General features: G+C 45.3%; 1 protein-coding gene across 1 annotated transcript; it reads left to right on the top strand.

The window, feature by feature from the left end:
- Positions 1–359: 359 nt before the first annotated feature.
- On the top strand, positions 360–12,854 carry LOC132393826 (uncharacterized). Its single transcript, XM_059969219.1, has 3 exons — positions 360–1,039; positions 2,874–2,968; positions 11,416–12,854. Exon 3 carries the CDS (start codon positions 11,571–11,573, stop codon positions 12,246–12,248), a length of 678 nt encoding a protein of 225 aa, XP_059825202.1. The 5' UTR covers positions 360–1,039; positions 2,874–2,968; positions 11,416–11,570; the 3' UTR covers positions 12,249–12,854.
- The last annotated feature ends 4,395 nt before the right edge of the window (positions 12,855–17,249 follow it).

Raw genomic sequence — 17,249 nt, 5'->3', positions numbered from 1 at the left:
TGACTGTCACCCATTTGCCTACCTCCTGACTTTTCGGTGTGACTGCCTCCCGATAACTCTTATCTATCTCTGCCTCTGCCTCCCGAATGATCCGTAGTTCATCCAGCTCCCACTCCAATTCCCTAACTCGGTCTGATAGGAGCTGCAGCTGGATGCACCTATTGCAGGTGTGGTCATCAGGGACAACTGTGTTGACCCTGACCTCCCACATACTGCATACGGAGCACACCACTGCTCGAACTGTCTCCCCCATTACATGATCCCAGATTAGTCAGAATAAATGAAAAACAGGCTTCTTGTCGAAGTCCTCTTGTGCCGAAGCCCACTGAGCCAAAGCCCAGCACTCCGCTGCCCGCACCGACGCTGCCCGTTCCTGAAAGTGGGTCGCTTTTTAAAGCCCACGCTCACCGCTGACGTCATCCGCGCTTGCGCAGCTTTACCTTCCTCCTCAGGTACTCTCCAGGTAGGTCCGAGGGGCTCGGCCTACCTACAATGGCTGATCCTCCGATCTCCAGTCGTATGTCGATCACGAGCACTCCTTACTCCCGCTCCGCTGCTTGCACCGATGCTGCCTGCTCCTGAAAGTGATGAGTCAGCATGTAAGAATGAGATGGCATGCCTGGTTGAGTGATGCCACAAATTCAACTTCCCACTAAACGTCAACAAAACCCAGAGGGTGATCAATGGGAGGGCAAGTCAGGAGAACCAGGTGTCAGTTCTCATAGGTGGGTAGGAGGTGGAGAGAGCGAGTGGCTTTAAATTCCTGTGAGGTACCATTTCAGACGGAGTTGCCTTGGGTCTAGATGCAACTACAAAGAATGCACGCCAGTGTCTGTACTTTCTTTTTTTTTAAGGAGGTTCAGTATGTCATTGAAGACTCTGACAAAGTACTACAGATGTACAGTGGAAACCATTCTGACTCACAGAATGGTACAGAAACTCCAACACCCAGGATGGCAAGAGGCTATACAGTGTGGTGGACAGCCAATACATCATGGGAACAGCTTTCCCCACCATCGAGGACACCCAACTACAAGAGGTTGTTAGAACATAATCTACAGCACATTACAGGCTTTTCAGCCCACAGTGTTGCACCAACCATGTAACCTACTCTAGATACTGCCTAGAATTTCCCTACCGCATAGCCCTCTGTTTTTCTAAGCTCCATGTACCTATCTAAGAGGCTCTTAAAAGACCCTTTTTAGCTGCTTCCACCACCGCTGCCAGCAGTGCATTCCACGCACCCAGCACTCTCTGTGTGAAAAACTTATCCATGGCATCTCCTCAGTACCTATTTGAAAGCACCTCGTGTTAGCCATTTCAGCCACTGACTATCCACACGATTGATGAGCCATTTCAGCCACTGACTATCCACACGATTGATGAACCTCATCATCTTATTCACCTCTATTAGGCCACTCTCATCCTCTGTCACTTCAAGGAGAAAAGGTCAAGTTCACTTAACCTATTCTCATAAGGTACACACTCCAACCAGTAAACATGCTAGTAAATCTCCTCTGCACTCTCTCTATAGCATCCACATCCTTCCTGTAGTGAAGTGACCAGAACTGAACACATTAATCCAAGAGGGGTCTAACTAAGGTCTAATATAGCTGTAACATTACCTCACCACTCTTGATTTCAATCCCACAATTGATGAAGGCCAACACACCATACGTCTTCTTAACCTGCAGAGCAGCTTTGAGAGTCCTATGGACATGGACCCCAAGAACTCTCAGATCCTTAACACCGCCAAGAATCTTACCATTTATATTATATTTTGCCTTCAAATTAGACCTAGGTTCTTGACATCTCCAAAGATCTATCCTAAGCCCAACATTTAGATGCAACTACAAATGCGGTATAAGAGGAATAGATAGAGAGGACAGCCAGTGCCTCTTCCCCAGGGCACCACTGCTCAATACAAGGTAAGTGGTGGTAAATTCAAGGGGGATATTAGAGGAAGGTTTTTTACTCAGAGAGTAGTTGGTGCGTGGAATGCACTGCCTGAGTCTGTGGTGGAGGCAGATACACTTGTGAAATTTAAGAGACTACTAGACAGGTATATAGAGGAATTTAAGGTGGGGGGATATATGGGAGGCAGAGTTTAAGGGACAGCACAACATTGTAGACCGAAGGGCCTGTACTGTGCTGTACTATTCTATTCTATGTTCTGTAAGAGCGGCTATATTTCATTGGAGTTTGAGGGGACTTGATATGTCACCAAATACTTGAGCAAATGTCTACAAATGTACCATGGAGAGCATTCAAATTGGTTGCATCATTGCCTGGAATAGAGGAGCCACAGCACAGGAACAGAAAAAGCTGCATGAAGCCTGCTCCATCATGGGCCTCCCCAGTATCAAGGACACCTTCAAAAGGCATTGCCTCAAGAAGGATGCATTCATCATTCAGGACATGGTCTCTTCTCATTGCTACCATCAGGGAGGAGTTATGGGAGTCTGAAGGAACATATTCAATCATTGAAGAACAGCTTCTTCCCCTCTGACATCAGATTTCTGAATGGACCATGAACCAATGTCCACTAGCTCACTGTTTTTTGCTCATTTTTACACTACTTGATAACCATTATTTGGACCTTGCCCTCCTCTGAATTCTGCCTCATTCGGAAGTACAGGAGGACAAAGACCCAAATATAACATTTCCACAACAGTTTCTTCACTCCCATCGGGTTCTTTAACACTAACACCACATCTAACTCTTTCTCTTCTCCACAATCCAGGAAAGCCTCATCCCCTCTCCCATCAGGTTTCTGATTGGACCATGAACCTGTGAACACTATCTCAGTATTTCTTTTTTTGACATTATTTATGTTGTAATTTATAGTATTTTTATGTTTTTACCCTGTACAGCTGCTGAAAAACAACAAATTACTCAACAGCTGACATCAGACATCAGTTTCTCATTGAGGGATCAGCAGAAGAAAATGTGAGCTACTCTCCACAAAGTAAGGAAGCCTTGCTCTAACCATTCATTCCATCATCTTACATACATGTGAAGATACTGAAATGAGCCTACTGTGTAAACCATATAACCATATAACAGTTACATAGAAAACATAGAAAATAGGTGCAGGAGTAGGCCATTTGAGCCTGCACTACCATTCAGTATGATCATGGCTGATCATCCACTCAGAGCCCTGTACCTGCTTTCTCTCCATGCCCCCTGATCCCTTTAGCCACAAGGGCCATATCCGAAAAGGCCATGGCATTGTGGATAATGAAGTAGGTTTTTGGATCATTACAGCCCATAACCCTCCAGTCCTTTCCTGTCCATATACCTATCCAATTTTTTTTAAAAATGACAATATCGAGCCTACCTCTACCATTTCTACCAGAAGCTCATTCCACACAGCTAACACGCTCTGAGTGAAGAAGTTCTCCTTCATGTTACCCCTAAACTTCTGCCCCCTGTCAACCCATGTCCTCTTGTTTGGATCTCCCCTACTCTCAATGGAAAAAGCCTATCTACGTCAACTCTATTGATCCCCCTCATAATTATAAATACCTCCATCAAGTCCCCACTCAACCTTCTATGCTCCAAAGAATAAAGACCTAACTTGTTCAACCTTTCTCTGTAACTCAGGTGCTGAAACCCAGGTAACATTCTAGTAAATTTCCTCTGTACTCTCTCTATTTTGTTAACATCTTTCCTATAACTTGGTGACCAGAACTGTACGCAATACTCCAAATTTGGTCTCACCAATGCCTTGTACAATATTAGCATTACGTCACAACTCCTATACTCAATGCTGTGATTTATAAAGGCCAGCATACCAAAAGCTTTCTTCAACACCCTACCCACATTCCACCTTCAGGGAACTATGCACCATTATTCCTAGATCACTCTGTTCTACTGCATTCCTCAATGCCCTACTATTTACCATGTATGTCCTATTTTGATTAGTCCTACCAAAATGTAGCACCTCACACTTATCAGCATTAAACTCCATTTGCCATCTTTCAGCCCACTCTTCTAACTGGCCTAAATCTCTCTGCAAGCTTCGGAATCCTACTTTATTATCCACAACACCATCTATCTTAGTATCATCTGCATACTTAATCCAATTTACCACCCCATCATTCGGATATTAATGTATTTGAGAAACAACATTGAACCCAGTACAGATCCCAGAGGCACACCACTAGTTACCGGCCTCCGACCTGACAAACAGTTATCCACCACTACTCTTTGGCATGTCCCATCCAGCCGCTGTTGAATCCATTTTACTACTTCAGTATTAATAGCTAACAATGGAACCTTCCTAACTAACCTTCCATGTGGAACCTTGTCAAAGGCTTTACTGAAGTCCATATAGACAGCATCCACTGCTTTACCCCAGTCAACTTTCCTAGTAACCTCTTCAAAAAATTCAATAAGATTTGTCAAACATGACCTTCCACACACAAATCCATGTTGACTGTTCCTAATCAGACCCTGTCTATCCAGATAATTATACATACCATCTCTAAGAATACTTTCCATTAATTTACCCACCACTGTCGTCAATTGCTAGGTTTACTCATAGAACCTTTTTTAAACAATGGAACCAAATGAGCAATACACCAATCCTCCGGCACCATCCCTGTTTCTAATGACATTTGAAATACTTCTGTCAGAGCCCCTGCTATTTCTACACTAACTTCCCTCAAGGTCCTAGGGAATATCCTGTCAGGATCTGGAGACTTATCCACTTTTATATTCTTTAAAAGCGCCAGTACTCCCTCCTCTTTATTCATCATAGTTTCCATAACTACCATACTCATTTCCCTTACACAATTCAATATCCTTCTCTTCAGTGAATGCCAAAGAAAAGAAATTGTTCAAAATCTCCCCCATCTCTTTTGGCTCCACAAATAGCTGTCCACTCTGATTCTCTAAGGGACCAATTTTATCCCTCACTATCCTTTTGCTATTAATATAACTGTAGAAACCCTTTGGATTTATTTTCACCTTACTTGCCAAAGCAACCTCGTATCTTCTTTTAGCTTTTTAAGATTCTTTTTACATTCTTTATATTCCTCGAGCCCCTCATTTACTGCATGCTACCTATATTTTGCCTGTATTGTAGATCTCCCTCTTTTTCCAAACCAAGTTTCCAATATCCCTTGAAAACCATGCCTCTCTCAAATCGTTAACCTTTCCTTTCAACCTAACAGGAACATAAAGTTTCTGTACCCTCAAAAATTCACCTTTAAATGACCTCTTTTTCTCTATTACATCCTTCCCATTAAAAAAATTGTCTCAATTCACTCCTTCTAAATCCTTTTGTATCTTCTCAAAGTTAGCCTTTCTCCTATCAAAATTCTCAACACTGGGTCCAGTCCTATCCTTCTCCATAATGATATTGAAACTAATGACATTGTGATCACTGGACCCGAAGTGCTCCCCAACACATACCTCCGTCACCTGACCTATCTCATTTCCTAACAGGAGATCCAACGCTGCCCCTTCTCTATTAGGTACCTCTATGTATTGCTGCAAAAAACTATCCTGCGCACATCTTACAAACTCTAAACCATCCAACCCATTTACAGAATTGGCTTCCCAGTCTATGTGTGGAAAGTTAAAATCTCCCACAATCACAACCTTGTGGTTACTACAATATCTGCTACCTCCTTACAAATTTGCTCCTCCAATTCTTGTTCCTCATTAAGTGGTGTATAATACACCCCTATAAGTGTTATTACACCTTTCCCATTCCTCAATTCCAACCAAATAGCCTCCCTAGACGAGTCCTTTAATCTTTCCTGCAAAACTACCACTGTAATATTTTCTCTGACAAGAAGTGCAACACCTCCCCCTCTTGCCCCTCAATTCTATCATACCTGAAGCAACTAAATCCAGGAACATTTAGTTGTCAATCACACCCCTCCTGCAACCATGTTTGAATAATGGCTACAACATCATATTTCCAGGTATCAATACATGCTCGAAGCACATCCACCTTTCTTACAATGCTCCTAGCATTAAAATAGATGCATTTAAGAAACTCTCCACCTCTTCCTCTCTGTTTACCCCTAATGATGCAATCAAATTTATTATCTTTTTCTTCCTTCTCCTCTACATCTTCGGTCTGAGCGCTCCCCTTCTCTATCACCTGCCTATCCTCCCTCACACACTGTCTACTAGCTTTCTCTATTTGTGAACTAACCTCTTCTCTCCTAGTATCATCAAATTTGATTCCCACCCCCCAACCATTCTAATTTAAAGCCTCCCCAGTAGCCTTCGTAAATATCCCCACCAGGATTTTGGTCCCACTAGGATTCAAGTGCAACCCATCCTCTTTGTACAGGTCACACCTGCCCCCAAAGAGGTCCCAAAGATCCAAAAACTTGAATCCTTGCCCCTTGCTCCAATTTCTCAGCCACACATTTATCCTCCACCTCATTCCATTCCTACTCTCACTGTTGCGTGACACAGTCAGTAATCCTGAGATTACTACCTTTGCGGAGTCTTCTCAACTCCCTATATTCTCCTTTCAGGACCTCTTCCCCTTTCCTACCTATGTCATTGGTACCTATATGCACCACGACCTCTGGCTCCTCACCCTCCCACTTCAGGAAATCTTGGACGCGAACAGAAACATCCCGAACCCTGGCAGCAGGGAGGCAAACTACCATCTGGGTCTCCTGTCTGCGTCCACAGAATCACCTATTTGACCCCCTAACTATCGAGTCCCCTATTACTACTGCCCTCCTCTTTCTTTCCCTTCCCTTCTGAGCTACAGGGCTGGACTCTGTGCCGGAGGCACGGCCACTGTTGCTTCCCCCAAGTAGGCTGTCCTCTCCAACAGTACTCAAACAGGAGTACTTATTGTCAAGGAGTACAGCCACTGGGGTACTCTCTAGTACCTGACTCTTCCCCTTCCGCCTCCTAATCGTGACCCACCTGTCTGCCTCCCGTGGCCCCGGTGTGACCACCTGACTGTAACTCCTCTCTATCAACTCCTCACTCTCCCTGACCAGGCGAAGGTCATCGAGCTGCATCTCCCGTTCCTAACACGGTCCCTGAGAAGCTGCAGCTTGGCGCACCTGGCGCAGATGTGGATGTCCGGGACGCTAGGAGACTCCAGGATCTCCCACATCCAACACCAAGAAGAACAAGCTGCCCTCACACTCATAATTCCCCCTTTCCTCAAATAACAGGAAAAATTGAAAACTAAACCTACTTTGCCTCGCCCGTTTCTGCCTAAGCCCGTTGAGCCAAAGCCCTTAAGCCTTCACTCTGCTCCCGGCTCATTCTGCTGCCCGCTGTATAAGGCTGTGTTCCTTTTAAATCTCCCATGCTTCACTGCCCAACATCATACGCCTGCGCAGTCCTGCCTCTCTTAACCCCGACGAGAAGAAAAAATCAAAATGGTTCCCGCAGCACCCCCTTCTGATTCTCAGACTTCCTTCTCCAAATTAAACATCGTATAACAAATATAATCTTCCTCAGGTGATGTTAGATCAGCACCATTAATAGCCCATTTAAGTTCAGATAATGTTAATTCAACATCCAAGCAGGAATTGGAACTTTCTTTTATCTTGATCCGCAATGTTGTGCCGAACCAGCTAAAAGGCAAATAAAAAATACCCAAACACTAATCCCTCCTACCTACACCATGTCCATATCCCTCCATCTTCCTCACATTCATTCTAAACACTAATCCCTCCTACCTACACCATGTCCATATCCCTCCATCTTCCTCACATTCATTCTAAACACTAATCCCTCCTACCTACACCATGTCCATATCCCTCCATCTTCCTCACATTCATTCTAAACACTAATCCCTCCTACCTACACCATGTCCATATCCCTCCATCTTCCTCACATTCATTCTAAACACTAATCCCTCCTACCTACACCATGTCCATATCCCTCCATCTTCCTCACATTCATTCTAAACACTAATCCCTCCTACCTACACCATGTCCATATCCCTCCATCTTCCTCACATTCATTCTAAACACTAATCCCTCCTACCTACACCATGTCCATATCCCTCCATCTTCCTCACATTCATTCTAAACACTAATCCCTCCTACCTACACCATGTCCATATCCCTCCATCTTCCTCACATTCATTCTAAACATCTCTTCAAAGCCTCTAATGTATTTGTATCCACCACCAAACCAGGCATTGATTTTCAGGCCTCCACCACTCTCTGAGTAAAAAACTTACCCCTCACATCCTCTTTGAATCTCCCCCCTCTCACCTGCAATGCATACCCTTTGTTACAGACACTTCAACCCTGAGAAACACAGAACATAGAACAAGGAATATTACAGCACATTACAGGCCCTTTGGCCCACAATGTTGTGCCAATCCTCAAACTCTGACTCCCAGATAACACCCACCTTAAATTCCTCCATATACCTGTCTAGTAGTCTCTTAAACTTCACTAGTGTATCTGCCTCCACCACTCTCAGTCAGTGCATTCCACGCATCAACCACTCTCTGAGTGAAAAACCTTCCTCTAATATCCTCCTTGAACTTCCCTCCCCTTACCTTAAAGCCATGTCCTCTTGTACTGAGCAGTGGTGCCCTGGGGAAGAGGTGCCAGCTATCCACTCTATCTATTCCTCTTAATATCTTGTACACCTCTATCATGTCTCCTCTCATCCTCCTTCTTTCCAAAGAGTAAAGCCCTAGCTCCCTTAATCTCTGATCATAATCCATACTCTCTAAACCAGGCAGCATCCTGGTAAATCTCCTCTGTACCCTTTCCAATGCTTCCACATCCTTCCTATAGTGAGGTGACCAGAACTGGACACAGTACTCCAAGTGTGGCCTAACCAGAGTTTTACAGAGCTGCATCATTACATCGCGTCTCTTAAACTCTACCCCTCGACTTATGAAAGCTAACATTCCATTAGCTTTCTTAACTACCCTATCTACCTATGAGGCAACTTTCAGAGATCTGTGGACATGTACCCCCAGATTCCTCTGCTCCTCCACACTAGCAAGTATCCTGCCATTTACTTTGTGCTCTGCCTTGGAGTTTGTCCTTCCAAAGTGTACCACCTCACACTTCTCCGGGTTGAACTCCATCTGCCACTTCTCAGCCCACTTCTGCATCCTATCAATGTCTCTCTGTAATCTTCAACAATCCTCTACACTGTCTACAACACCACCAACCTTTGTGTCATCTGCAAACTTGCCAACGCACCCTTCTACCCCCACATCCAGGTCATTAATAAAAATCATGAGAAGTAGAGTTCCCAGAACAGATCCTTGTGGGACACCACTAGTCACAACCCTCCAATCTGAATGTACTCCCTCCACCATGACCCTCTGCAGGCAAGCCAATTCTGAATCCACCTGGCCAAACTTCCCTTGATCCCATGCCTTTTGAGTTTCTGAATAAGCCTACAATGTGGAACCTTGTCAAATGCCTTACTAAATTCCATGTAGATCACATACACTGCACTACCCTCATCTATATGTCTGGTCACCTCCTCAAAGAACTCTATCAGGCTTGTTAGACATGATCTGCCCTTCACAAAGCCATGCTGACTGTCCCTGATCAGACCATGATTCTCTAAATGCCCATAGATCCTATCTCTAAGTATCTTTTCCAACAGCTTCCCCACCACAGACGTAAGGCTCAATGGTCTATAATTACTCGGACTATCCCTACTACCTTTTTTGAATAAGGGGACAACTTTTGCCTCCCTCCAATCCTCCAGTACCATTCCCGTGGACATCAAAGACATAAAGATCCTAGCCAGAGGCTCAGCAATCTCTTCCCTTGCCTCGTGGAGCAGCCTGGGGAATATTATGTCAGGCCCCAGGGACATATCTGTCCTAATGTATTTTAACAACTCCAACACCTCCTATCCCTTAATATCAACATGCTCCAGAACATCAACCTCACTCATATTGTCCTCACCATCATCAAGTTCCCTCTCATTGGTGAATACTGAAGAGAAGTATTCATTGAGGACATCACTCACTTCCACAGCCTCCAGGCACATCTTCCCACTTTTATCTCTAATCGGTCCTACCTTCACTTCTGTCATCCTTTTGTTCTTCACATAATTGAAGAATGCCTTGGGGTTTTCCTTTACCCTACTAGCCAAGGCCTTCTCATGCCCCCTTCTTAAGCTCCTTTCTTGCTACCCTATATTCCTCAATAGATCCATCTGATCCTTTCTTCCTAAACCTCATGTATGCTGCCTTCTTCCAACTAACTAGATTTTCCACCTCACTTGTCACCCATGGTTCCTTCACCCTACCATTCTTTATCTTCCTCACCGGGACAAATTTATCCCTAGCATCCTGCAAGAGATCCTTAAACATCGACCACATGTCCATAGCATATTTCCCTGCAAAAACATCAACCCAATTCACACCCGCAAGTTCTAGCCTTTTAACCTCATAATTTGCCCTTCCCCAATTAAAAATTTGCCTGTCCTCTCTGATTCTATCCTATTTCATGATAATGCTAAAGGTCAGGGAGTGGTGATCACTGTCCCCCAGATGCTCACCCAGTGAGAGATCTGTGACCTGACCCAGTTTGTTGCCTATTACTAGATCTAGTATGGCATTCCCCCTAGTCGGCCTGTCTACATGCTGTGACAGGAATCCATCCTGGATGCACTTAACAAACTCTGCCCCATCTAAACCCTTGGAACTAATCAAGTGCCAATCAATATTAGGGAAGTTAAAGTCACCCATGATAACAACCCTGTTATTTTTGCACCTTTCCAAAATCTACCTCCCGATCTGCTCCTCGGTATCTCTGCTGCTACGAGGGGGCCTATAGAATACCCCTAGCAGAGTAACTGCTCCTTACCTGTTCCTGACTTCCACCCATACTGACTCAAAAGAGGATCCTGCTACATTACCTATCCTTTCTGTAGCTGTAACAGTATCTGTGTTGCCTTTATGGCAGTTATTTAGTTTATAATATTTTCGCTTAGTAATTTATTTGTTAGTATCTTCTAGTTAGAATTGGAATTGTTTAAAGTATATTCATTGCCTGTAAAATATATCAGCATGCAATGACATCACATCCGGTTTTGCCGCGTCTTGTGGGAAAATAATGGTTTGGGATCGACGCAAGGGTGGGGGCTCGCACGAGGCAGACCCGAGCAAGAAGTTGTTTGTAAGCATTAGAAATCACAGTGAGAGCAACGCTGTAAGTTAATAGATATATTGAACTAAGATGTTAATGCCGATCCTGTTAAAAGTAACGACGATCGATAATGTTTATGTTTTCATTAGTTAAAGAGTTACAGATAGTTTGAGTTGAAGTGTATTTAAAGCGGTCCATGGTGTAGGCTGTATGCTGCACTTAAATGCAATGTAGTTGTAGTTTACTTTTACAAGTATTTACAATGTAAATGTGATATCAAGAAGGGAACAAATACTGTATCAATCTTGTATTGTTTTATCAACAGTTTTCACCATATGTTAATGTGAAGAGTGAACAGTAAATGGTTAATCTTACGGCGACCTTGTTCTCATTGACTACGGTTTATCTTGGCATTTCATTACACCCGAGCGAGAACGCTATAGTGAAAAAGCGGCATTATCAGGTGTTTCAAGTGCTGCAATGTCATCTCGATCCAGCATCAAGTCGATGCCACCCAGCGACAAGGGCAGTAGGGCATCATCAAGTAAGGCCGCCCAGGCAAGAGCTAAAGCAGATGCCGCCCATGTGCGGGTGGACTACGGCAAGCGAGCAGCAAAATTGAAAATGGAAGGGGCCGCCAAAGAAGCCGAAATCCAGAAGGAAAAGGCTGCCAGAGAAATGGAAGCGGCTGCCAGAGAAGCCGAAATCCAGTTGGAAATGACAAGGATATTGGCAGAGTTGGAAGTGCTGAAGCTAGAAGGAGAAGAAGAAGCTGCCAAGGTGGAAGCAGAGTACATAGAAGAAGCTGAAGGACTGCATAATCTGACCGACGTAAGATCTACTTCAGAAAGGACCAGATTGGAACGCACAAGCGACTATGTCCGATCTCAAATAGACAGGAAGCCTCGTCCTTCCTCTCCGTACGTATTTGATAACATCCCATGTCATGAGGAACCTCAGGCAGACCCGATTGCATCACATCCATATGATGAAGACAATTTACCCTCGCAACTCCGCGATGAAGTCAAGAATGAAAGAGCTGATGACAAATACTTCTTGACACCAAACTTACAATATTTAGGGAGAAGAGATGCAGAGGTCAAATTCAGGACAGCAAATTCCATAAGAAATGTACGCCCTCAGTCATATACGCGCTAACGTATTTCCCCAGCCCGCATGCCACTTACAGTTGATCCCATGATGCAGTATTTAGCACGACGAGATCTCGTCACTTCGGGACTGTAGCAGTTTGACGATAAACCTGAAAATTACCGTGCATGGTACTCCACATTCACCAACGCTATCCACGGAGTCCAGCTCAGAGCAACTCAAGAGTTGGATCTTATGGCAAAATGGCTGGGAAAAGAATCATGCGAACAGGTGAGACGCATACGTTCAGTGTACATCAACAAACCCGAGCTAGCCTTAAGCAAAGCATGGGAGAGACTTTGGGAGGGCTATGGGGCCCCCGAAATTATCGAAGCGGCGCTATATCGACGTCTGGAAAACTTTCCTAAGGTGTCAGCCAAAGATCACATTAAGTTAAGAGAACTCAGAGATTTACTCATGGAGATCCAAGGTGCCAAAGAAGATGGCTACTCAGCTGGTCTAGTATACCTAGATACTCCATCCGGGATTAGACAAATCGTGGTCAAACTTCCATTTGGGCTGCAGGACAGGTGGCTGTCTGTTGCCTCAGAGTACAAGGAAGAACACGATGGTCGATTTCCTCCCTTTAAGCACCTCACTAAGTTTGTGTACAAGGAGGCGAAGAAGCGAAACGACCCTAGCCCAAGGGTGGGCAAACTTTTTGACTTGAGGGCCACAAAGGGTTCTAAAATTTGACGGGGGGGGCCAGACCAGGAGCAGATGGACAGAGTGTTTTGGTAATACACCTCATAAGAGAAAATAAAATATCATTGAATATGTAGAAAACATGTGCTTTAATTTCAATTGAAAATGAACAAATGCATTACAACAAAATATCTGTCTTTGAAGTCCCATGGTATTTAGCTATTTATTGAAATGACTTTTAAAACACTGAAAATTAAATGAATAAAATACAGCTTTTTTTTAATAGTAACAGTTATTATTTTAAAGCACTGAAAATTCTGTTATCCTTCAAGATATTATCATCATCACTCTCCTCCTGACTGTCTTTATTTCAAAAACGGTAGGATATGCAGGTCTACTTGTCCTGCTCCTTCTTATTCAATTGTCCCCTGTGCCAAAACTCAACAACGACCCGCACAATGACAGAACAGTGAGAGCGCACCAGTATGCGGAGCTCTGTGCTCGCAAATCCCCGCAGGCTATCTCCCTTAGCCGGAAAGCTGGCTAATTGTGAGCCGGTTCGGATGTGCCAGGAAATGGGTCGCTACAAGGTCACAAAGTAAAGCGCAAATGTGGAGTAATACGCTGCACCTCAACAAAGGTCAATGTATATAGAGTGCGTCATCTATCGGGAAAACGCCAGAATTGAGGGGAAAAAACGTTAACAAGGTTTATTAATATAATTTCATCAAGTTCTGCGGGCCAGATTAAAAAGCTTAATGGGCCGCATATGGCCCGCGGGCCGTAGTTTGCCCATGCCTGCCCTAGCCTCACAGGTCCAGGAAGCAGTACAATTTACACCAAGCCAGGTAGATCCTCTTTGAATACTTTCAACATCAATAAACCCATCTCAGTGCTCAAGACTGAAGCCTTTACAACTAACAACAACCCTAGCAAGTATTGTCCATTGCATAATAAACCTCACCCTCTCAAAAGATGCAGAACGTTTAGGGAAAAACCCCTTGAAGAGAGGATGGCCCTTCTCAAGGAGAAAAGAATATGTTTTAAATGCTGTTCCTCAACCTCTCACCTCACCAGAGAGTGTACGATCGCCGTGAAGTGCCCAGAATGTAATAGCACTAATCACGATGGGGCCATGCATCCCGGCCTGTCACCGCAAACCGACAACGCTCCTTCACCCCCACAACAGGACAGCGGGGAGGGAGAGGCTCACTCCAGGACAACAGTTGTCAGCTCGAGCTGTACAGAAGTTTGCGGTCAAGCTCAGTCAAGCCGTTCTTGTTCAAAGATCTGCCTCACTAAGGTGTACCCTAAAGGAACCAAAGACAAGGCCATCAAAGCCTATGTAATTCTGGATGATCAGAGCAATCGCTCACTAGTCAGTCCAGAGTTCTTTAAATTGTTCAATGTTGAGAGTGAGCAGTTCCCATACTACCTTAGAACTTGCTCAGGCAACGTGGAAACTCAAGGAAGGAAGGCAGAAGGCGTCCAGATCGAGTCCCTGGATGGTAAAGTCGTCATCTGTCTCCCTCCGCTCTTAGAGTGCAACGAAATCATGAATAACCGCACTGAGATCCCGACGCCAAGTGCGGTGCTACACCAGCCACATCTCCACCACATCGCAAAACACATCCCAGAACTGGACCCAAAAGCGGAAATACTCCTGCTATTAGGGAGAGACGTTCTCCGGGTGCACAAGGTTAGGCAGCAGGTCAATGGACCACACGACGCCCCCTTTGCGCAATGCCTGGATCTGGGCTGGGTGGTGATAGGAGAGGTGTGCCTCGGCAACGTACACAAACCGACGGTTAACACACTCAAGATCAATGTGCTAGAGAGTGGCCGCCATTCAATTTTTCAACCTTGCACAAGTTTCATGTGTATCAAGGAAGCACAACAAGGCGTTAACAAGCGCAAAGTAACCGACGAGACGCTGGGCCAGTCAGTCTTCGCTCAAACGGAGCATGATAATAAACTTGCTCCATCAGCTCAAGACGTCTTCTTCTTAAAAATGATGGACACCAAAGTCTCCAGGGATGAAGCAAATAATTGGGTCGCCCCACTACCCTTCAGAGAACCACGCCAGCGCTTGCCAAACAACAAAGAGCAGGCAATCAAGCTGTTCACGTCCTTACAAAAAACCCTGAATAGGAAACCCGAGATGCAACAACAATACATAGCATTTATGGAAAAGATCTTCGCTAACGGACATGCCGAAGTAGCACCACCACTGAGGGAAGGCGGGGAGTGCTGGTACCTCCCAACATTTGGAGTTTACCACCCACAAAAACCCAATCAGATCAGGGTGGTCTTCGACTCCAGTGCCCAGTGTTCCGGCATCTCCCTAAATGACGCGCTTCTCACAGGCCCCGACCTTAACAATACCCTACTCGGGGTCCTGCTGCGCTTCCGGAAGGAGAAGGTCGCAATCTTAGCGGACATCCAGCAGATGTTCCATTGCTTCTTAGTACAGGAAGACTATCGTGATTTCCTCCGTTTCTTATGGTACAAGGACAACGACATCAACAACGAAGTTATCGAGTACCGGATGAAAGTCCACGTTTTCGACAACAGTCCGTCACCTGCCGTGGCCATCTATGGGCTGCGAAGAGCCATCAGAGAGGGCGCACAGGAGCATGGCGATGACACCGTTAAGTTTGTAGAAAGGCACTTCTACGACGACGATGGCTTGATATCACTACAGACAGAAGTCGAAGCAATCGATCTGCTCCGACGTACACAAGCCTCACTCGCGGAGTCAAACCTCCGCTTGCATAAGTTTGCATCAAACCATCAGGCAGTAATGGAGGCCTTTCCACACAATGACTGTGCTCCAGCAATCAAAGACCTAGATTTAGATGGAGAAACCATACCCACACAAAAGAGCTTGGGTCTCCTCTGGGAGATAACGACCGACTCATTCACGTTCTCCGTGCTGACCGTGATCAAACCATTTACCCACCGTGGAGTCCTCTCCACTGTCAACAGTGTTTTCGATCCTTTGGGTCTACTGGCACCAGTTACGATTCAAGGAAGAGCCCTTCTCAGAGAACTTACATCTGAGCCCTCTGACTGGGATACTCCCCTACCTGAAGACAAACTAAGCAAGTGGGAGGCTTGGAGAGATTCACTTCCAGATCTAAAACAGTTTCATATCCAACGTAGATACACTGCGACCTCACCCACCGAGGCAGAGCACACAGAATTGTGTGTTTTTTCGGATGCGTCCACCAAGGCCATCGGCACTGTGGCTTACTTGAAAGTGGTCGGAAAGGACGGCCAAGTCGAAGTGGGATTCGTAACGGGTAAGGCGAAGCTCACTCCTCCGTCGGAGCCGACGATTCCAAGGCTTGAACTGTGCGCAGCCGTCCTGGTCGTGGAAATGGCAGACCTTATCCAGGACGAGCTGGACCTAGAGTTCGACGATATCAAGTTCTACACAGATAGCAAAGTTGTGCTTGGTTATACTTACAACAAATCAAAACGCTTCTACGTGTACATTCATAATAGAGTTCAACGCATCCGCCTGTCATCAAAGCCCAAACAATGGCATTATGTACGTACCGAGGATAACCCTGCAGACCACGCTTCGAGATCCTTACCTGCATCCCGCCTGGCTCAGACAACCTGGTTCACCGGACCCCCCTTTTTGTATCAGCCACCATCGGAAAGGACTCAAATGAGCGAGACATTTGAACTGATCGAACCCGAGAGAGACTCGGAAATTCGGCCGCAAATACAAACAGGAGTCACCTACCTCGTAGAATCGATACGTACTAATGAACGCTTTCAGCGGTTCTCCACTTTGGATTCTTTAGTGAGAGGACTTGCGTTCCTCATTCACATGGCCAGATCCCACAAACATTCATCCCGAAACAGTGAATGTAGGCGATGGCACAAATGTACTTTGCCTCGCACCATGGACGAATTGGCCCAGGCAAAGGACGTCATCTTCAAAGCAACGCAAAGAGCGGCTTTCGCAAGGGAGTTTTCAGCTCTCCAAGTCAACAAACCAATACCAAAGGACAGCCCTTTGAGGAAATTCAGCCCGATCCTGAAGAATGATATCATCTGCATTGGAGGCCGGTTAATACACTCCCAACTTCCGGCCGCAGAAAAGAGTCCAGTAATCCTGCCCAAAGACAGCCATGTCTCCTTACTGCTCACTCGCTATCATCATGAACAGGTAAAGCATCAGGGCTGTCACCTGACAGAAGGAGCAATAAGGGCAGTGGGACTGTGGATCTTGGGAGGCAAAACACTGATCAATTCAGTACTTCATAAATGTGTTACCTGCAGGAAACTGCGAGGCAGATTAGAAGTTCAACGTATGGCGGACCTCCCACCTGAGCGCCTCGAAGCCTG

This window comes from Hypanus sabinus, chromosome 1, assembly GCF_030144855.1.
Source record: "Hypanus sabinus isolate sHypSab1 chromosome 1, sHypSab1.hap1, whole genome shotgun sequence".
Taxonomy (NCBI): Eukaryota; Metazoa; Chordata; class Chondrichthyes; order Myliobatiformes; family Dasyatidae; genus Hypanus; species Hypanus sabinus.
The sequence above is the reverse complement of the archived record's forward strand: the minus strand, read 5'-3'. Positions and strand labels throughout refer to the sequence as shown.